The sequence below is a fragment of the Pseudonaja textilis genome, chromosome 7 (assembly GCF_049901715.1).
Source record: "Pseudonaja textilis isolate UNSWEBS1 chromosome 7, rPseTex1.2, whole genome shotgun sequence".
Taxonomy (NCBI): domain Eukaryota; kingdom Metazoa; phylum Chordata; class Lepidosauria; order Squamata; family Elapidae; genus Pseudonaja; species Pseudonaja textilis.
This window is the reverse complement of record NC_141996.1, coordinates 33,074,476-33,097,040: the sequence shown is the minus strand read 5'-3', so window position 1 is coordinate 33,097,040 and position 22,565 is coordinate 33,074,476. Positions and strand designations below refer to the sequence as shown.

The following is a 22,565-nucleotide window of genomic DNA, read 5'->3' as shown; positions in this document are numbered from 1 at the left end:
TTGTTTATAGTACCTTGGTTTCAGCCAGTGGAACGGTTCTCTATCATTTCCATCATAGTATTGATTGTTATTTTGTACTGGTGCCAGTTCATTACTGTAGGTAAGTACTAAATTCCTTTTTCTTTATTAATACTGATATCAATAAAGTTTGTTAGTGTGTGTGTGTGTGTGTGTGTGTGTGTGTGTGTAATAATGCAAAAGAAGTTTGTGCTTTACATGATTAAAAACTTGTGTAAGCATCTTCATTTTGAGCAGTTTATGTAATTGCTTACCAATGTTTTCTTGATTGCGGAAATAACAGAATAAAAGGTGACACTGCAATTAATTAAAATCTGCTACCTTTCATTTGTGACATCTATGAGTATTTATTAATACCTTCTATAACAGTCTGCACTGAAAAACAGTTTGTACTTGCCTCTAGGTGTTCAGCATTTGGCCATAAAATGACACAAATTTAATAAATTTCTTTTAATGTCATTATTTCTATAAATTAAGTTTTATATTAATAATAATATAAAATCATTATGTTTCTGAATATTGATAGATTAGCTACAGTGAGAAGGAACCAGTATGTGTCTTCTGCAATGCCAGAGCAACTCCATTTTCTTTATAGAATTATTACCATAGTAGATTAGGAGAATGCTGTAGAGCAGGGGTCGCCAACCTTTTGAACCTCAGGGACCACCAAACTCAGAATTTTAAATCCTGCGGACCAGAGACCCTGGGAAAATCCCAAAAAAAGTCTGCAGGAAAATTCCCCACCCCTTTTTGTTACCAATCAATCATTCTTTATACCATCTCCAGCTCTGTTCTCAGGGAGAGAGAGAGAGAGACTTTTGGCTTTATGCAAGGAAAGCAGCAAACTTCTCCAGAAATGAGTCTTTGCCGGCGCAGCCTCTTGAAGCAGGATGCCTTGCAGGGTCCCAAAGACTCATTTCTGGCGGAGTTTGGGGAAGAGAAAGAAAGACTTTTGCTGCTTTCCTTGTGTGCAGCCAAAAGCAGAAGAAGAAAGAAGCAGAAAGAAGCAGCCCAGTGGCCAGGCGAGACGCATGGGACAAGTTCCCCCCTCTCCCCTCACTACCTCATGTTGTTTGCAATGCAAGCCTTGTGTTCCCACAGGCCACGTGGGCGGCGCAGCCTTGTGTTCCTGTGCAGCCTGGATTAATTGCTTTGGGGTGACATGTCTCTGCGGACCACCAAAATTTTCTCGCCTACCACCAGTGGTCCCTTGCCCACTGGTTGGTGACCACTGCTGTAGACAGTACTTGGACCTCAGTACTTGTTCTTCAACAGGCTTGAATGAAATTTTCCTTAATAAAATGATAAAATGTGGACAAGTTGGTCCTATCGTTAAAAAGACTTACAATCGGTTGAATGATCATGCCCAAATAATGCTGATGAATGGTTCTACTTCTGTTTGAAGAACTGAAAAGTTGTCATATTGAAAAGAGAGTGGACTTATTTTGTGCACAAGGCAGAACCAGAACCAATGAAAAGTGCTTGAGGCTACGTTCAGTAGGAATTGCCTAACTGTATGAACTATGTGAGCAGGTTGCCACCTGAAGTGAAGAACTCAGTAGAGTTCTTCAAAGACTAAATTGATCATTTGTTATAGACAGCCTAGTGCACTCTAGGAGTCTTGTTAGTTTCTTAATATAATTCTTTTTGCTATGCCCCATGCCTGAGAAAACTGTAGACCATCTCGGTACTGCCATTGTCTCCCATTGTTTCTGTCTGCCTAATATGCTTACTCCTACCATCCCTTCTCTCCAGTCTCTTCTATTAAATAGCAATAGCACTTAGACTTATATACCGCTTTAAAGTGCTTTACAGCCCTCTCTAAGCAGTTTACAGAGGCAGCATATTGCTCCCAACAATTTGGGTCCTCATTTTACCCACCTCGGAAAGATGGAAAGCTGAGTCAACCTTGAATCCCTGTGGGATTTGAACTGCCAAATTGTAGGCAGTTGGCTGTAGAAGTAGCTTGCAATACTGCACTCTAACCACTGCGTCACAGATGCTCCTAAAAGTTACTATTGTGTGGGACCCAGGAAGTATGGGGACTTCTCTGTCACAGCTCCTACCTTCTGGACCAGATCCCACCCAGAGATATGGATTGCATCTATTTTCCTGACTTTTTAAAATCCCCATAAAACATGGAATATTTTGGAATATAATTCAAAATAAGCTTCATATTTTTAATATGACAATATTTACCCTTAGTCTGGTCAAATTTTATATTTTACAATTAGTTATTTTTATAATATGTATGTATGTATATATGTATGTATGTATGTATGTATGTATATAAAAGTGAAATAATTCACATATCATCGCAAAATTTCCAGAACCGTAAAGCCTACAAACTTGAAATTTGGCATGTATGTTCCTCTTGACTTCTAGGTGCTCACTAAGAAAGGATTTTTCAAAATGACCATCAGAGCATTAGTATTTCGTATATTATTATTATTAACATGCTCTGATGCTCAGGAGTTCTATTCCCCCTCCCCACCTGAAAAGAAATCTGTTCCAAATGCAAAACACAAGCAGAGGAGAGGATTTTCAGTTTCAGTTTTAGTTTCACAGCAGCAACCAGCTTTAGTACAGAACAGTTGAGCTAAGCCTCGCCCAGGCTCCTTGCTGTTTCCTTGCTCACACGGAAAATACTGCCTCAGTTCCAAACAGCCCTCAACTCTCTCACACACTGACAGGATGCTAGCCAGACAAATACCGATGGATGCTGATAGGCAGAGGCAGAATTTCCCCCCTTTTTTTCTCCCTAAAAACTAAGCCCGACCACATAGTTTCGTAGCGAAGCACAGGTTAGTATTTTATACAATATTATTATAAATTTGCAATCCATCCGTTTTGATGCATCCAGATGGATCTATTCTTTTACAATCCTGATTTTTCGGGCTTCTAATAACATACAAAAGAGTGTGATCATGAAGATCTAATAAGTAACTAATGTTTCTCTGAAAGCAATGTACTATTATTATCTGATGCTAATATAACTTACTTAGATGCTACAAAGTCTACTATGATATAAATTTCTAAGGATTTATGCATGAAACTAAGATGTTTGGTAGGACTTTGATCAGGTACTACTTCAGTAGGCAGGCAGGTAGGTAGGCAAGAAGGAAGGACGGAATGTAATTCCCTTGCTTCAGCATCATATCTTAATGGCTTTTAATGTCATTGATGATATGGCTTGTTTCCTTAGATTGGGAACTGGAGAAATTGTTTCATTTTGAGTCCTTTCCTCTATATGGTAACTTCCAAACATAGTGTGAGGAGACGATTCATTTATTTTTTAATTTTTTTTGATATTGGATAAAAATCTATTCCACGAGGTTACTATGCCATTTAGTTTATATTTTCACGATATGCTTATAAAATGATATCATCCAAACATGGATTTTGCTTTATTTACTGTATATTTTCCTCTAGTTTAAGTAAATACCATATTAATATCTTTCTGTGGGAAAGAAATAGAGTTTAGCCAGTAAATAATGACCATAAAGTCATCATAGTTATTTTGAATTGGTAGGGATTGAAGGAGAGCTGTTCATTTACAGCTAAATGAAGGTTCATGATCTGAGGATTTTCCTGCTCTGTCTATTGTTTTGGTGAATATGAGAGCTCTCTTAGATTAGATTAGATTAATGTGTTTCAGTCTTTTTGTACCATAAGATATATATTTGATGGTATAAACAAGCTGAATGATTATTTATTTATTTAGCTGCCTGTCTATACATACTAAATCTAGGTGGTTCACCAAAAAAATTATTAGAACAGAATAAGTATAATTAACAGCATTCCATCGCCACATCATATCGGGGAAGGACCTCTCAGTTACCGATAAGATTTATTTATTTATTTATTTAAGAAAATTTATATTGCCGCCTACTTGCACATGGCGACTCAAGGCAAATTACATGGAAATAAAAACCATATGAAAGAAATAAAAAGAATAATAAAATAATAAATTAGTAAACTAATAACCCCCCCCACCCTGGCAACAACACACATTCATACAAACTATTTAATGGGCTTCATCCTGCTCTGGGTTCCCTAGGCCTGCTGATAGAACCATGTCTTCAGTGCCTTCCAAAAGAGTGTCAGAGTGGGGGCCAGTCTAATGTATAATGCTTTCTTTAAGAGAACTTAATTTGAATCTCTTTCATTTTTATCTTAGGTACATTTTTATTTTTATTTTTATGTTATAATTTTATCAACATTCAGTAAGCATGTCTCCCTTAATATAATCTTGCTTGTTTTGTAAACAGATTTATATTTTTAAATCCTGTGGTAATTTTTATTAAAGATGGAATAACCATATTCATGAGAGCTAGGTTGGTTTAGCAGTTAAAGGGGCGTAGGAGTGGAGAAGCCAGAGTTCTAGTCCTGTCACAGGCACAGAAACTAGAAACTGGTTAACTTTGGCCAGTCACCCTCTCTCTCAGCCTTAGAAAGATGGTAATGGCACTTCCAAAAATGTTGTCTAAAAACCCCGTAGTCACTATGTAGCCACTATGAGTCAAATCTGATTTGATAGCAAAAATTATAGTAATCATTCATATCCATATGGAATCAATAGGGATTAAGTAGAATGGTTTGACACTAACTCCAAATATCTAAATGAAAGATATCATTTAAATCAGGTTGGTGATTAAAAAAAAATGAAGCTAATCTTCAATCCCAGCTGTTGGATCATTTCTCTGAGTGAAAATTTTATGGCCAATCTTAATATATTTCTCATTCTGTACTGAATCATATTTGTACCCAATTGGTAGCATATATGAGAAATAACAAGTTTCTTATTTTACTTATTAAGTAATATTCTTCTCCAATTTATTTAGAAATATTTGTAAACTTTGTGGTAAGATGGATGGCACACAAATTAATTAATAAATAACTTTCCCATGCTGGCTATTTTACTATTTTACTATTTTATTTGCACTGTACTAGGTACATTGTACTGCAGCAGGAACACAAAAATAGTATACAAAATTTAGTATGTTAAGAATATTATAAAACATAAATCTAAAATAAAAAGATACGTTTTGCTTTTGTTTCATAAGTGGAGCTCTTGAAAAAGCTACTATATAATACTTTTTAAAAAATCATTTAAAATATCTTTACACATTAATACAGTCAAGTAGTATTTGTAGACATTAAAGGAATTTAAAACATGAGTCACAAATCTTCATATCCAAGGTGGTAGCAAATTATTTTACTATTTATTGTTAGGTTTATTAATTAAGATGTTAACGGTATAATATCTTAATTGCTTTATATTTGACTTATATCTGTGGTGTACTCTTTCTTGAAGATGCTAACTCAATACCTACTGGACTGCCTTCATGGCACACCGATTATGTAAACAGAATCAAAACAAAACTGAATGTTTTCAAACATTTCTTTAAATAAAAACCAGTTCCCATGGTTAAGATGCCAGGCTAGTAACCAGGAGGCAGTGAGTTCTAATCTGCCGTAGACATAAAAGATGATTCTGGGCCGGTCATTCACTCCATCTCACCTCACTGGGCTGATGTGAAGAAAATAGGAAGAGGAAAGAGTATTAGATAGTTTGCCACCTTGAGTTATTTATAAGAAGTTATAAAGGCAAGAAAAACATCTAAAAATAGGTTGTTATTAGTAGCTTTTCATTTGTTAAAAGTTGTTCTTTAGAACTTCTTTAGTGCTTTCTATATATCAAAAACCATACTATGTTTTTTCTGCCTTGTGCAACAGCTACAGCGATAATATTGATTTATAAGGTGTATTTTCTCCTACATATTAAAAATCATGCTGAGTCTCCTGGTTCATGCAATATCTAAAACTGTTGTGTTTAGAATAGAAATGTATCCGCCAGTTTGTTAAAAGAGTCTCTGGCAAAAATAAGAATGGTTAGTAACAGGGTTCGGTACTTCCAAATGCCTATGTTTAGAAGCTGCATGACCTTACCAACCAGTAGTTGGAATAGTCCATTTAAAAAGCCTTGCTTTTGCTGGTAACAGGCAGACTTGCATATCTATTGGGGAAATCCTGGTAGTCAAGGGAATTATTAAAGTTTGGATAGGTTATCTCTAGTAAGCAATATTTGGTAGTGTAAAATATAGGATTTTTTTAAAAATAATTTGAAGTACATTGCAAAAAAAAATCAGGAATGATATGTAGTGGCAATATTGATCTGTCTATGTCTTTCTTTCAAATTAAAATCTTTATTTAATCTTTGTTTATTTTAGAAAGTAAATATTTTAAATTAACCTGTGCTACTGTATGTCTGCCTTACACAATGTTTTATTCAAACCAGTGTAAATTAGTCTGAAGTATTAACATTAACAGTTCCAACTAAATTTAGTTGAAAGTAAATTTTGCAATATTAGCATCTTGTAATTCCAGCTGCCTTTATTTGAAGGAAGTACAAAGTATTGTGGCTTTGATCCTGTAACCATAACCATGACAACATAAAAAAAATCCAGACTTGCCTGCGAAGAGCAAGTGACTCATCTACCATAAGCAGTTTACAGGAAATTAAGTAAACACCAGTGATAAAACAAGCTCCACCATGGATACATCTAGAGGAACTTTATTATATATTATATTTTGACCGAGAAATCTTTAACTGTTAAACAGATCAGGCAATTAAACAAGGCAAATCAGGCAATTAGACAAGTAAAGGAAGCAAAAATAAAGCTCTAGTGAGCAACAACAACAAAATACTGTTTAAAAATTGTAAGCACCTATGCCTTTATATTTTTGGCAGCTTTATTGTAGTGATTCCAGTTCTCCCAAGGCTTTTAGGTGGAAGATCCAAATCCCAGGTCAAACCAATAAACTTGTTTCTATAATATCCCAGGATCTGCAGCTTGGACTAGAACGAAGGTGGGAGAAGGGATCCTCTACTCCCAGCCTAGATCTCAGCTCCTGCTTTTAATGGAATAGCACAATGGCTTATAAACTACTTAAAGTACAAGAGTTATAAACTACTTAAAGAGTTACAGCCTTTCCAGCTGTATCAGTCACAGATCATGAATGAGTCTATAGATTTATTATGATTATTCATAATGGTTATAAATTAATCATTATATATTTTTATCTTTTCATTATATCATTAGTCATCGCTGCTCATTATATTTACTGCAATTGCTGTCATTCCATACAAATAATAAACAAAATCATTACATTTCCTTGCAGATTTGCATTAATTTCTCAACAAATTGTTTGTAAACTTGTTTAGTTTTTTTTTTTTAGTTTAACATACTTAGCAGCTTGATGCCTACATTGAGACTGGCTCTTCATGTCTTTTTTTTCAAGCTTTGAAACACTACATCTTGCTGGATTCTAAGAACTAAAGCAAGTGTTACCTAGTAGATAAGCCCAACCTAGTAGATAAGCCTTACCTAGATACAGCTGTCCATCACTGATGGAGGGGAATGTAAAAAGGAATGGAGGATGTCTGCATTTAGACAAGAGGGGTACAATTTAATGACAAGTACAGTGGTATTGGAATCTTATGTAATTCTAACAGTCTATAGAACCTGGGGTTGTTGTTTTTTTGAGGTGACACCTCATTGGTGGAATTCCCACTACAGAAAGATTCATTAGCATCCACATTGGCATTATTCAGTGCTGGTTCAAGACCTTTCTATTTTCCATGATTCTCATATTTTTCTAAGATAGTTGGCTTTTAATTGTATTTTGTTTAAGTTTTTTCATGACTGCTACCTGGTTTATATGATGATTTCAGTTGGAAATGTTATGCCTTAGATAATAAATGGGGAAACTGAATGTATTTATTTTATTGATTTTAATCAATTTCTAAGGTTTGCCCACTTGGCAAGACTTCTGCCGAAGAATTAAAAAAGATCTGTGGAAAGAATAGTATAAAAGATAACCACCTCAGGAAAAAGAGAGATAAAATGTACAACAATTAAATAGTTACATAGCAATTGCTCAGTGATTAATGTTATATAAGAACCTGTGAGAGCTTTAGTTTGGGAGTAAGTACTCTCCCAAAAGATAGCAACATTGGGATCATATAGAATATTCTCTCTCTCTCTCTCTCTCTCTCTCTCCCTCCCTCCCTCCCTCCCTCTCTAAAGGCTAGAGATACACAATTTGCACCTCCCAACCCTACATGTGACCTGGATTAAATTTAAATCCATGCTTTTCAGAATTTTGCAAAGCGGATGAAAAATAAAGTTGGAAGAGGCCATACACTACATGCCATTGAGTCCAAAGCCCTTGCTCAGTGTAGAAATTCAGGTCACAGCAGCCCCATCAGATGGCTGTCCAGCTGCTATTATTAGAGCATTTCCAAGAAAAGAAAGACCCCTCCTCCCCCACACCTCTGGATTAGCTACATTTCTAAAGTGACTTAATTTTTAAATCAAAGCATAATGTGTACTAGATTAAAATAATTTCCTTAGAAGAAAATAAATAGAAAATATAGAAGTGTGTGTTCATTTTTGTGTGAGCTTTCATGTTTTTTCTATAGTTTGTAAAATTGTAAAACCAGTGGGCCTAAACAAATGAATAATATGGGAATGTAATCTAAACAAAGTTCTATATACTTACATACATACAACATTCATATTCAGTTTTTCCTGTTCAAAAGCATAATTTGAAAGCCATGTATTTGTTTAGTCTCTAATTGTTGTTTTCATCTATTATTTTTCTTTTAGCTCAAAAGTTTGACATGACATTCGAAAAGAAAATTGGCTTTACTGTTACAGGACTATTAATATCAATTTTTGCTGTGATTGGTACCATTCTTTATGCCCAAGGTAAGAATTGTAATAAATAAATATACTCCATCAAGCTAAATTGGGCCTTAAGCTACATACAGCAAGACTGAATTTGATAATAGCCAGTATGTGACTGATAATAGTTTTTATACAAAAACAGGCAAATTAATGTATGAAAGATTCAAAATGTCACCAAGTGAATTATTCCTAACTCTGATTAAATTACTATTCCTATTTCCATTAGTGTAGCTGTCCTAGTTTTACATGTTCAGCATATCTTTTGAATACACTTGGTATATATTATTCTTGCTACATATTAAATATTTATTTATTACTAATATTATAAAAGCAGATATCTCTGAGGTCATGAAATAATTGGTCATGGTTCCCTCTAATTATCCTTGCTGATTTTTAACTTTACTATACAAAACATGCATTTTTATTTTTCTTGTTTAATAAATCACTGCAAATATAAAAGGACTCTTGAATGCATTGTTATTTGTTCAGTTAATTTGCAGTCATAAACAGCCAAAATTGAGACCAGAAAGAGTAGAAATCCTTCATTAAAATATAGAATGGTTCATATAGATGAAGCATATCCAGTATTAATTCTTGTCATTTAAAAATATTTGCACTAATATTTTCATCCTATGTTAGTAGGATAAATTTCCCTTACTATTGGGTAAACATTTAACAGGAAATGATATTTCTCTTGTGCTGTTCTTCCCCTCAGGAGGCACTTAAATAGGTCGCCTTCATAATTTTCTGCTGATTATAGAATACAATCATCACAATTATTTCCAAGGATAAAATTCTCATAATAAGCTATTTTACATGTTCTCTTCCAATGTTGTTATTGCTTCCTAGCTAAGAACTAATAATTAGTCACACATCAAAAAAAATATGGATTAAATATGAATTGATGAAAGTATATATCTAGTTACAACTTAAATATGTTCCCTCTCTTACTTTCCAACTGTAGCTTTGTTAGTTGCAAATTTTAAAGCTAAAGGGCAATCTATTTCATCAGATATAGCAATTTTATTCCTAGCCAGTATGGCTAATCCTGGGGAATGATGATGATTCTACAATATCTGGAAATCCACAGGTCCTCCAGCCCATTTGTATTGGAATAAAATAAAAAAGACAACTTGGAAAAAGTAGAAATATCATTTGGCTTAAACTTGATGGTCTATTTATTGTGATTTCCAATGCAGTTATTTTTAATATCCATAGTATTCTTACATAATAGCTTGATGCTAAAGATTGATTTTTTTAAAAGAATTGACCTTCTCCAGGTGGATGTACAACATCAGTTAGAACTGGTATTGGTCTCATAGTCATCCCTGCAGTCATCGTAGTGCCTCTTTTGTACTTCCTGTTTACATCAGGTGAGAATCTTCTAATTTATTTCATCTCTATATTTCTTTTTAGAGTCTAAAAGTTAAATGTTACTCTGAAGGTGCAGTGGGAATGCAGAAGGGAAAGAAATCATAAAATTATTGGAAAACTATTGGCACCGAACAACAGTATTCTCGTTGAGTTTTAGACAACATTTGGGGAGAAGGAGGAAAGGATTCAGAATTTTGAATTGGTACCAGAGTACCAAATTGTGACATTGCCAATGAGATGTTTTTCATTGATATGTCAAAACATCAATTAGAGATTCCTTTGATGTATCAAAGTATCACTTTTCTTCAAATGAAGAAATGATCTTTGACTATCCTTTGTGAGAGAAGAATTTGAGCTAAAAATACTGACTAGGGATACATGTACAAACCTTTGTTTATGTGCACAATAACTGATGAGCTGTTTATGGGCTGTACTTGTCTCAGGGTTGGCCAAGTAGGCACTAGCTTAGAACACCAAAGCTTAGAAGGCACCAATACCAATTGTTCTAAATATGGAAATCTTTGGAGATGGAGCCATAAGTCAGTGTGGCCTAGGAGTTCCATATACTCTTGTACCAACCAGCATTGTTTGTTGGCCTTTAGTATCCAAATTCTGCTCTACTACATTATACTGAGAGCTTCCTTGGTGTAGTGATTGAATCAGGGTGGAAACCAGGAGTCCGGAAGTCTGGTAGTCTTGCTTTAGGCACAAAACTACCTGAGTGATCTTGGGCAAGTCACTTTCTCTCAGCTCTAGGAAGAAAGCAATGGCTCTTCTGAAAAACCTTGCCAAGAAAACTTAGGGACTTGTCCAGGGACTCTTCAATAAACAGACACAATTGAACATAAGAAAATATAATTGAGAATTGCACATAAAACAAGTTACCCTGGGATTATTTCATCCATCCATCCTGATAACTTTATCTCATGCCAGAGACATGTTTGTACAAGTTTAAATTACTTTTTAAAAGATCCTGACTTGTTCTGTTTCTCCTTTGTTTCTGAATATATTCTTTCCTCAGTAACATTATTGTTCTTTCCCTAGTTTTTGAGAAGCAACCACTTTTTGCAGTTATTTTGCTAGCTCTGAAAGCACTTGGATATGTAATTGCTGTGGCTGGATTTGCTTTGTGTGTGACAGGTAAACTATGTACTTTATCAAAGTAATATGCGTTACAGTTTGATCCTGAAGATGTTACTTAACTTTTATACTGTGGCTGTCTCAAACTAAAACAAAATCACAACAAAGCATAGCTATATGTCTATATCAAATTCAATACTTTTCAGATATGTTCAACCCATATCAAATGCTTCTGGACTTCCAGTGTCCTAGTTAGCATGGGAAAGAATGCTGGCCCTTGCAGCTCAGCATCATCTTACATGGTCTTGAAAAGAAGGTAATAAACCAAAAGTGCAAATTATAGCAAGCATCACTGCTGAAAAGAATGAATACCTTTGAAGATTAGCTCAGCTGTAGCTTAATTTGGGCTTGCCTTTGTGATGCTGTCTTTGTTTTTTTCCTTCCTTGCCCAATGGTTTCCCCCCCACCTTCTATTTATTCATTTTACTCCTCCCTTTTGCTTTCCTTCCTAACCTTCTTAACCCATTTCAGTGTGGTCCTTCTGTCACTCCATTTTTCCCTTCCTTCTAGTTGCTACTTGCTATGGTTGTGCATGGCTTCAATTTCAAGAGGGACAAGGCACTTTGCACAGTGGCCTGCATGTAAGCATCCATCAGCATCTCCTAAAGCCAAGCATAGATTTTCCTGGGATTTGCTGCAGCAGTTGTTTGCAGTTGATACTCAACTCTGGGAAAAAACATGGATGCTTAAAGAGCTTCCAAAGAGGACAAAAATATTACATTTGGTGATTTGTTTCTTTTGACCAAGATTAGTATTTTATATCTTTCGCATTGCTTTCATGTTTCTCACCTTGAGTTGCCTGTGTGACAGGTGGGATACAAATATAACAAATATAGTTATAAATAAAGATACTGCCTTAATATGGGGCTACCATATCAGAGCTGTAAAATTCCAAATAATAGGTAAAACTCTCTTTGCTGCCACCTAGTGATTATTGCACTTTTTTGAAGCCAAGATATGGAAGTTCTCTATAATATAAATTGTGAAGCATTCTGATACAATTTAAATGGTATCATTTTTGAGCTTACAGTTTTATTCACTATTGTGAACTATTGTATCCTGCTATCTGATGAATCAGGGTCTGTGGGAACAGTTATGTTTCCATGACAGACGTTTTGTCATGCATGTCAGGCTTCCTTCATGGCATATATTTTTAAGAGTTTGAGTTCTCTTAAAATTCCAGATATGCCTGTCAGGCCTCTGGGTTGTGGGTTGCTTCTTACATCTGGAAATGTTTGTTATGTAACTGTTTTAACTGATACAAACTTCCCTATACAGATTAAGCAGACTCATGCACAAACATAAAAATGCCATAAAAATAAATTATAAATAAAGTGCCATAAAAATAAATTATGTTAGTCCTAACTTTTTTATAGTAAAGCCATGAAAAAATCAAGCCTCATTTATTTATATAATTTCAAGATGTCCTTGCATGTTCTACTATCATGTCTGAAAAATATAAGGTATATGACCACTCAAATATCTATATAATATTGTTCAGAGCTGGTGAAAGTACCAGCCCCACCCCCCCTTTCATAATCTTTCACCACTCACTTAAATGTCCACCTTTTTCTCTCAACAGTATGTGAGCCGAAACATGGATCTGTTTTGATTGTAGGCTTAGCAATTATTGGAGCTGTAGCAGCAATTGGCTTAATTTACATTATTATTATTATTGGTAAGTAATTTCTGTAGAAAATGTTTAATTATTTATTTCATACAAAGATTGTTTGACCCCAGATGATTTCGGCAGGTTACTTTTCTTAAAAAAAAAAACAATTATGAATTATGAAAGAAAAAGAAACATATGATCGGCATCCAGATTGTAATGACACAATATCCAACTCAATTATATCTGTACCCCAAGACTTGGATGCATAGCCAAATTTTCAAAGATTTTCTGTATGTCACCAGGATGACAGCTGTCTGGCTCTCTGGTGGGATGCTATTCCAGAAGGCAGGTGTTGTTAGGAACGCACTTAATAGATGACATTGTTTAGTTGAAGGCATCCCACTCTGCCCAGTCACGCTGAATGGGCAGAAACATTCAGATATAGGCAGTGCATCAATATCCAGTCTGTATGTCATAATAGACTTTTTATATAATAACTCACCTGGAACTGCACTTGAGTACTGCCATCAGGTAGTAATATAGCATGCTCATCACTGTGGGTGCTCTTGCAGTCTGCGACAGCTGTAGCTTCTGTGTGGCTTTTACAGACAGCCTGATGTGGATGGAGTACATTGTAGTTACCCATTTATGAAGTGACTAAGATGCAAGCGATTGTCTGAACAGTCAAGTACAGGCACAACCAACAAAGTGTTGAATCTGTGTGAAAGCCCTCTTGGTCATAGTTGCTGCTTAAAGTATATTTAAATATAATTTATATATATATTTCAAATTAAGCTTATATGAGATATAAGTATTTTCAGAAAATTATTGATTTTTTTTAGAAATTCTTGATCAATCAGTTTTTTTCTTTTTTTTTATAAAAGAAATATTTGGATCATAGCATTGTTTCTGCATGAAGAAAGTTAATACAATGTGTGTCCTTCCCTATCGTGGCACGTTCGTCATACATTATCTTTACAAGGTTATTGTTTTTAATCAGTGTCTACAGACCATACTTTTTTCCTCCTGTATACAATTCACATATATAGCAATTAAATCCAGTCAATCATCTGGGGTTACATGGTTTTTTTTACCCACAGTTTAAATAATTATCATATATCTATGCTTAGATATATTATCTGAATGAATCTCACTTAAGATATGTTGTTCTATTTAGCCAAGTTTCTTCTGACAAAAAAATATTGCTTAATGAACATGCAGTTAGAAAATGTAGCCTTGGCTATTGGGAAATCTAGTATAGCACTGTGTGGTTGGTTATAGACACAATAACACCACCACAACAGCACTTAAGACCTTTAGCTGAATTAACAGTTGTATGGTATATATATCATATGATCCACAACTGGAATATGATTTAATATTTGAAGCCTCAAGCAATTAGAGGGAAAATTAGAAAACTTTATAATAGATTAGAGTGAAAGAGTAAAAATTATGACATTTATGGTATTAATTTATGACATAAATTAATTAAAAGCTGTAAAAACTAAAGGTATGTTCAACATTAAGAGGAGTACAGATGATCAGCTGATTGTGGACATTTAACCGATGGTCTAACATTCAGTATCTTAAAAAAATTGAAGATGACTGCTGTATTATTGTTGCATGCAATGCAATAAACTCTTTCGTTACTTTGCTCTTTTTAATTGATTCAGATACAGTGCTGAGCATAATGTTCTATTAGTTTATGTTTTGTCATAAGATGACATCATTTCATAGTATTTTGTGTAGGCCGGGACACTCTGGCTTGTTTAACAAATCATATCTGAAGTATTGGATTAGTGTGTGAATTTCAACCATTCTGTTTCCGTTCATAGAATATTTAAATTTGTGCCTATAGAAAATATTTGTAATATGTGTGATGAAGAACCTGCTGTGACTGGAGTTTTCACTCTCAATAGTTACTTCAGACAATGATGATTTTCTTTGTGCATAAATCCTCACTTGCTGCATGGCTAGAGAACTGATCATGCTAGGTAGAAATATAAGCAAAGGCACGACCATTACTATTTAAACAAGTAAAAGTCAAATAAGCACTATTCAGTAGTGGCTGTTTAATCCTGAGTTATATCAAATACAAAGAAATACTTGAGTCCAGAATTGTCTACTCAAGTGTTAATTTAGAGTTCCTTTTCAGTATATGTTTCCCTTTTTTTTTTTTTTCGTGCATTGCGTTGTTACGCATGTTTTTCAGTGACAGGCATATCTCATCATAAATGATTGGTTTGCATGCTACAATCTTCCAAAGGTGTATCAGATACCTAATTTTATTTCTATTATAGTACAGAGAGAAAAAGGTGTACTATATTGGGTTAATGGTAACCCTACAATCTATAAGTTATATATTACCCATTAAGAACTTAATTATAATTATAATACATTTGTTCAGTCAGCAGACAGAAGTACTGCAACTTGCTTTATTTTTGTTCAAACCACTTGATCTGTCTCTGTTGCAGTGATGATCAGTGATATTGGCCTCCTAAGGGTAGAGGGAATAGGATAGAGACCAGAAGGACAGTGTGGTATTTAGAGTACTAGTATTAAACTAGAAGAACAATCAAAAGAAATCCAAACATTTTTTTTTCTAGAAGGAGACCTTACTCAATGTGCAAGGTTGAATGGCTTAAGATACAAAACCTGTTTTGCCGTTTTTCTGGGGCAAAATGAGAAAATTGCACCAAATAATATTGGCAGCATTATCAGGAAATTTCTATAGTGTAATCTATAGGTACTCTGGAGCCTTAAAATTAGATGTAGGGCAAGATTGCTCATACATGAAATAACTTTACCCATGATATAATCCATTATATAATTGTCCTCTGGAATATTCCCCTGTCAGAGGTGAGATCTGCTCCCATGCTCCTGGCCTTCCAGAAGAACCTAAAAACTTAGCTCTGCTGCTTGGCCTGTGGCCCTATAAGGGCCCTCTACATTGAGGGGTGCCTGATAGGATAGAGAAGATTCTTTCCCCGAGGCTGTGTTTAATTTTGGTTTTAATTTTTATTAATTTTTTACTTTTTTAATTGCCTTTTGCACTTTTTAATTTTAATTAGTACATTGGCTAGAGTCTCTGTAGTATTGAGATGGACAGCATAGATGTCCAATAAATAAATAAACTCTATTTTAGTTTAAAACAGTTTAAAGTAAATGCAGTTAGTTAAAAATCCAATAAAATTGTCATTTTGCTATTGAATTTCAGTGGCACAGTTTAAGGGAGCTTCAGAGAACTCAAATTGATAGCTCACATCTGATTATCTTGCAGACAAATTCTTTCCATATTCCCAGAGCTTCACTTTATGTGACCCTTTGTTCTACAGTAGAATTTATTTTTTTAATAAAAGTTTGATTTAAATTTTCACAAAAAATATAAATACAAATAAAATACCTTTTTTTGAGAACAGTGTGACCTCGGGTTATCACTTCTCCATACAGACATAAAATCAATACATATTTATCTTATACATTCTAATCCATATCTTATAACTATTTTCACAATTTTTCCAATACCTTTTCCCTTTCTTTACTTCCTATAGCCTTATTTTAAATAATCTCATTTCTTTCTTAATTCAATTACATATCTTTTTCTAATTTTTAAGATCTTTCTAATAAATGTTTTTATACTTTCATCTGTCCTATTTACAATTTCATATTATCTTTTATCATAAAACAATTGTAATTACTAGACTGGAGTGTAACACCTTTGTATCTTTTTTCAAATCTTGTTTAAAAATTTAAGTCACACCTTTACAGTTATAACATTCATTTTTTAACCTCTATTTTATAACACATACCTGTTTTGAATCGAATTCTGTAACAATCTTTTACATTTCTATTTCTTTTAACAAACATTACCTACTAGTATCAGTTGTCTTTCACTTTAATCATCTATATTTCATATTTTACTTATTACTGTCTTTAAATAAAAAAACCAAACAATAGTTATTAACAGTAGTCAATAAAATTATTATTCTTATTCAAATTCAAAAATCATTGAGAGCCTAATTCTCTTTACAAACTAATATTTCATTACACATCAATACAAATTTTTTCTATCACTTTAATCATCTAAACATATTTTCTAACCTTTTTCTATTTCTAATATAACAATGCTATCCCATGCACCCTTGCAGAATCCTCTCCTTAAGTTAAATTTTAACCATTGTCTCTGTGTCTTTTAAATAGTTTTATACCTTTAATTCTTGTATGCTTTTCCTGTACCTTTATATCTTGTTTCTGTCCTATGTAGCTTCTTTTCCTTTCCCTCTTCCTTCTCTTCTTCTCCCTCCCCTTTTTATTCCCTTTTCTATCTGATTCTCCCTTTTGTGATCCATTTCTAAAAATTGAAATATGAAGCCAAAAGATCCTCTTCCCTCTTCTGCTTCTTCTTTTTGTTCTTTAAGTCTCATTTTTAACTCTTCAAGGGGTGATGCCATTTTAAAAATTTTTAAACAATCCCCAATTGATTTTATTTTGCTTCATTAGGATCCACCATCCAAAATTCTAGGAATCATCCAATAATCCAAAACTGTTTCTTGCTTTTTTTTCTCACTTTCTCTTTCCAGGGGCTTTGTTATCTTGTAACAAAGTTTCAGCTACAATGTATCTTTTGCAAGCCTTGTTGAAATTCCACTATCATTTTTTTTAAGTTCCAGGTGGTCTCCATTTTCCAGATTCCACCCTCTTGTTTCCTTTTTCCCTCCTCTGCTTTCTTTCTTTTTTAAAGAAAATTTTTAAATTATCCAAGAATCTTTATCCCCTAGACACTTGATTTTCAGCTAGAAATAGCCTATTAATGTCAAAGTGGATTAGTATCAGTTTCTTATTCGAATCTCTTCCTCTTAAAATTCCAAGTCAATTAAAACTGTCAATATGAGAGGAAAAAAAGCCAGTTCCGTTTTCTTTCCCTTTCTCTTTCACCACTTAAGATGTTTTTTAGGAATAGTATTAGTCTTTAAAATTCAGGTTCCAGGTACCTTAAATAGATGTTCTCCATTCAACCCAGCCAGTCAAACTTTCTCCTTTAAACTTCCTCCTGCACAATCTTGTCCAGTCAGGTTCTTCTTTGAGGTGGCCATTTCTGACCACTGCTGCAACTGCTTTTGGGAGTAATGGTCAGCTGAGGAGGAGAGATGCGGCTTTCCTCAACCCTGCTGACAGCTCCCCCTTCTTCACCACCTCTATGGGGTGGCTTCAGCCCCAAATCCGGGCAGCTCAGGGCGCTCCAGCTGCCAGCATGGATCAAAACCGTGCATGATCACGGATTTCGGTCTGTCGCCGAAAGAAGCCCAAACTGGAAGCCTCAAATTGTCTATAGTAGAATTAATTTTGATGTCCCATTATTATATTTTTATTTAAACAGCAAGATTTTAGTGTAGGAAGGAAGGTGCTGATAAAAGGCTGCTTTGAAATAACAAATAAAGCAGTCTAAAACTGCATTAAATAATAAATGATTTGAGCCAGCTTTGATGTAGAGAGTTATTGCCCTTATATGTAATGCCAGCTGGAATGTAGTCATGGTTGATTTAAAAATATTTATATCCTGTTGTTTTGTTACAAATAGCTGCATCTAATGGAAAATATAAATCAAATGACTATAGTATGAGAAAACAAACTTCAATCAACAGAGATAAAAAATCAAGGATGACAGTCTACAATAATTATTGTTTGGTGTATTCCTGAAAGCCGGTTCACATATGCAGTTCCATTATACAATATCTGTAACTAGTATATACTGTATGAGTAAATTTCACATATCCAAAGAAGTATATCTTTTCTTCCAAAATCCCTCCCCCCTCCTTCATGCATCTGACATCAAAAAGGAACAAAAAATGTGGGGTGATCATAGGACGTTGAGACTATTTTAACACAACATTAATTTTCTACCTGCATGCTTAGAATCCTAGCAGATCGGAAGTAAAGGACATTAAAGATTTACTATAGTCTGTACCAGAAATAATTGTTTCATGTGGTCAGATTAGATAGTAATTCCAGGATCATCCTCAGTATCACTTCTTCCATTATAAGAATCCATTGTTTCAGTTGTCCAATTTTTTTCCTATGTCTTCTGGAAGGTGGGGTCCCAAGTGTTTATGCTCCAGATACAAGAAAATGAATCCGTAGCAAATCTTATCTGAGAAATATATGTTAACATTTAAAGGCTAAGTATTTAAATCTCTTTTTGGAATCATCAGATTTCTGATAGATTAACCCTGGATTTAAAACCCTTTTTAGAATCGTCAGATATCTGATAGATTAACTCTGTTTTAGAAAAATGATTGTAAAAGGAGAGTTTGTTAGTTTTCAGTTAAGTCTTCATTCCTTTCTTAGGCAATTAAACTATTTAGAGTTTCCCTAACATTGCAGTGGCTTTCTTCTTACTTTCCCCCCTTAATTCAGCTTATGAACGCTGTCATATTGTAATAACTGAAAGATAGAAATAAACCCGCATTGAAAAATAATTAATGGGACACTGATAATATCACCCATGCAATGTGATTAGATTAGATTAGTTTTAGTTATCTAAACAGAAAATGTGTTTTATATTTTTAACCTAGGTTCCAACTTGAAAGATCATCAGCCTCCAAGGGTAAGCTTACCATTAATGTATTTGGGGTGTCTACATGGCTCAGAGAATTTGTAATGAAATGCTGAGCTTTCATAATTGCAGATTGGTAGCAAGCAAAACCCACAGAAAACATGGCAAGAATGTGTGTTGCATTCAACTGGCTATCTATACTTTCTTCAAGGATCTTTACTGTGCCATCAAGTCAGTACCAACTCTCTTGGAACTCATTGAACCTGGGTTTCCACATTTTTCATTCTACTCTAAGAAGTCTTTCTGGCAATATCTTTTCTTACCCTATTTCATATTGAAATTGCAAAATGCAAACTTGACTTGCAGCGTGATCAGTTATCCACTGGAATCAGGATGTTCTTTCAATGGGTGATCAGTATTATTGCATTATTCCATATGGTGAAGATTTAATGAGATATTTAAAATTAGGTTGAATTAATGTCTGCATGTAATATATTATTTACATATTAAATACATCCATGCATTCATTTAATTTTATTTGAATCTATAAGCTATCCAACTCCAGTGGATTCATTTGTGTTGGTTTCTTTCTCCTTTTTTCCTCTGTGTGTCATTAAACAGTCTCACGTATCACATTTGAACCTTGAAATCACAGTTGACTTGTTCATGCTTAGTTATTAAAGAATAGCTAAACCAATGTATATTCTCAAAGAGTGCTGCCTACTGTTATCCCCTACTACACCCAGACTAACTAGAGGCCAATTTTGGGTGGCATGTCAGTGGCCAAATCAAAAAAGTACCTAAATTAATACAAAGAAATTGGGCAAAATAAAAGCCTAGTTAAATGTGCATCTGACTAAAATAAAATTTAACAAATTACATCAATTTCTGTGTTAATTCACTGTATTTATTTTTCTTCTTCTGTCTCTACGTCATCATTTATTTACTGAACAGATTTCAAAGATTCATTGCTATATTGATTTGGATGAACATTTGCATTTTTGAGATAGAGACATTTTGCTAAGTTTTGGATAACTGGTACAGGCAATGCAAATATGTTATATGTGAATTATTGTCTTGCATAATACCCTATAAATTCTGGGATGGTTGAAGAAAGACAGTATCCTACTATGAAGTGATTAAAAATAATTGTGTGCATGTCCATAGTGTTCTCAAGCCTTGCTTCTTGCTTTCTCTGTACTTCAAGATCTTTATGAACTATAACTTTAGATGTGCATATTCTGCTACATGGAAAACTTCAACCTAGACAAAGGATTTATAGGAGACAGCATGACTGCACAATAGGGATAGGTAATGCAAATCTATGGACAGCCTCAGAGCGTGTGCTAAACTGGCCATCCAGAAACAAACAAATACATCTGAAATATTACAACATTGTTTAAGACCTCATGAAATCACAAGATTTGGAATTGTAAACCATCTAGAGTCATTGATTGAAATGGGTGGCTATAGAAATCAATTAATTAATTACAATACAAAATTTCCCAAGAGCAGCTGCTGCCTGAGATGATTACTGATGCCATCTCTATTATCTCATCTATGCTGCCTTTATTGTGCTCCTTTCCCTTTGAGATGCATGGAAAGTAGGAAGATTGTTGAGCCTGTGTACACTGGTCACTTAACAACCATTTGACATTACAGTGAATTTCCTCAGATATTTATGACTCCAAAGTTCTGATGACCACTAGCCTCTCCCATGGACATGTGACCCAGGGGTGGTTTTCTATCAGTTCTGTCCACCTCTGCAAAACCAGTTGCTCTGAAGAGCAACAGACATAGAACCGGTTCTATGTCTGCTGCTGTTGTGGCCCACCAACCCCCCCGAACTCTTATCTGACCTTTATTTCCTGCTTTTTCAATTGCAGTTGCTTTGCGCGACACAGCTGCAGTTGAAAAAGCAGGAAACAAGGGCTTTTCCAACCACTGTGCACTTGCACACAGCGCTGCTCAGCTGTCCGGGCAGCTCAGCAGGTTGTAAATTGACTCGCGCGACTTGTGCATGCGCGCGCGATGCTAGTAGACAGAACCGGTAGTTATACCAGTCAGATCCCATCCCTGATATGACCGCATGTCAGGCACTTAGCAACCAGCCTGTATTTATAGCCAGTTGCAGCATCCTGCAGTCATATAAACTGGGCTTTACATATTGACTGAAAAACAGCATTTACTTCTGGTTTCCACCAAAACTAACCTGTAATAAATCATTCATTTGCTTAACAACTCTGGTGTTTGCTTAACAACCCTGGCAGTTGGTTTGCAACTTCAAAATCCACTTTAAGAGCACTGCATATATATGCACTGCATATATACAGAAGCCTGATGATGGCAGATGAGATTCTGCCAAAACGTTGCTACAACTTTAAAAGCACAACTACAATGACGTGGGAAAATACCCGAACGAAGCTGAATGCCATATATATATATATGCAAAATTGGATTGGTCACATGGGTTTACAAGGACTACTTGTAATTCAGTCACAAACTTCAAGCACTCTTTGGCTTGTTTTTTTTATTCGTCTGGCAACAAATGAATTTTCTAGCCCTTTAAAGCAGGTGCGTAATGTGCAGTGCACTACTGTGGGTATCTCAAGTTTTGTACTCAGACATAGTGGAAAGATTAACTTAAAGTAGCAGAACAGAATTTGGGTCACATATTTCTTACACCTGTCCATGTCTTCTTATTTGTGAATCTGTCTCTTCTGGCTTGCTTTAACCATGGCATGTATTGCATCTGCAATGGCATTAGCTAAATCTTTGTGATTAGATTCATTAAGTTTGAAATAATTCCTAAACCTGATTTCTAATCTATTGTTACTAATTTTCTAACAATATATGAAAAAATGATCTGCACTACAAATCCTTTTAATACAGTATTTGTGGGCATCCTGGACTAGGGTAACCAGCTGTATTCTTTTCTTAAATCATTTATATCTTATTCTATTGTGTACCCTTTTCTTGAAAGTCCTTAAATTATATGTATAATTCAATAATCAAGAAAACAAGAAACATTTAAATACAATCATTTACTGGTAAAGACTTTCAGTTTTTCTCTCTGTATGTAAAACATGTGTGTTTGTGCAAGTCTTGTCTA

At 34.5% G+C, this 22,565-nt stretch overlaps 1 protein-coding gene across 10 annotated transcripts in view; it reads left to right on the top strand.

The window, feature by feature from the left end:
* CD47 (CD47 molecule) overlaps nucleotides 1–22,565 on the top strand; it is a 65,819-nt gene that overhangs the window by 33,558 nt on the left and 9,696 nt on the right. For 8 of the 10 annotated variants that reach the window (XM_087937380.1, XM_026700795.2, XM_026700796.2 and 5 more), the window contains 6 exons: nucleotides 11–100; nucleotides 8,694–8,795; nucleotides 10,055–10,147; nucleotides 11,193–11,288; nucleotides 12,871–12,966; nucleotides 19,473–19,504. In XM_087937380.1, the coding sequence (XP_087793506.1) occupies nucleotides 11–100; nucleotides 8,694–8,795; nucleotides 10,055–10,147; nucleotides 11,193–11,288; nucleotides 12,871–12,966; nucleotides 19,473–19,504 (509 nt within the window). The remainder of the gene's footprint in view (nucleotides 1–10; nucleotides 101–8,693; nucleotides 8,796–10,054; nucleotides 10,148–11,192; nucleotides 11,289–12,870; nucleotides 12,967–19,472; nucleotides 19,505–22,565) is intronic. The other 2 variants (XM_087937382.1, XM_087937381.1) reach the window with 1 other exon arrangement.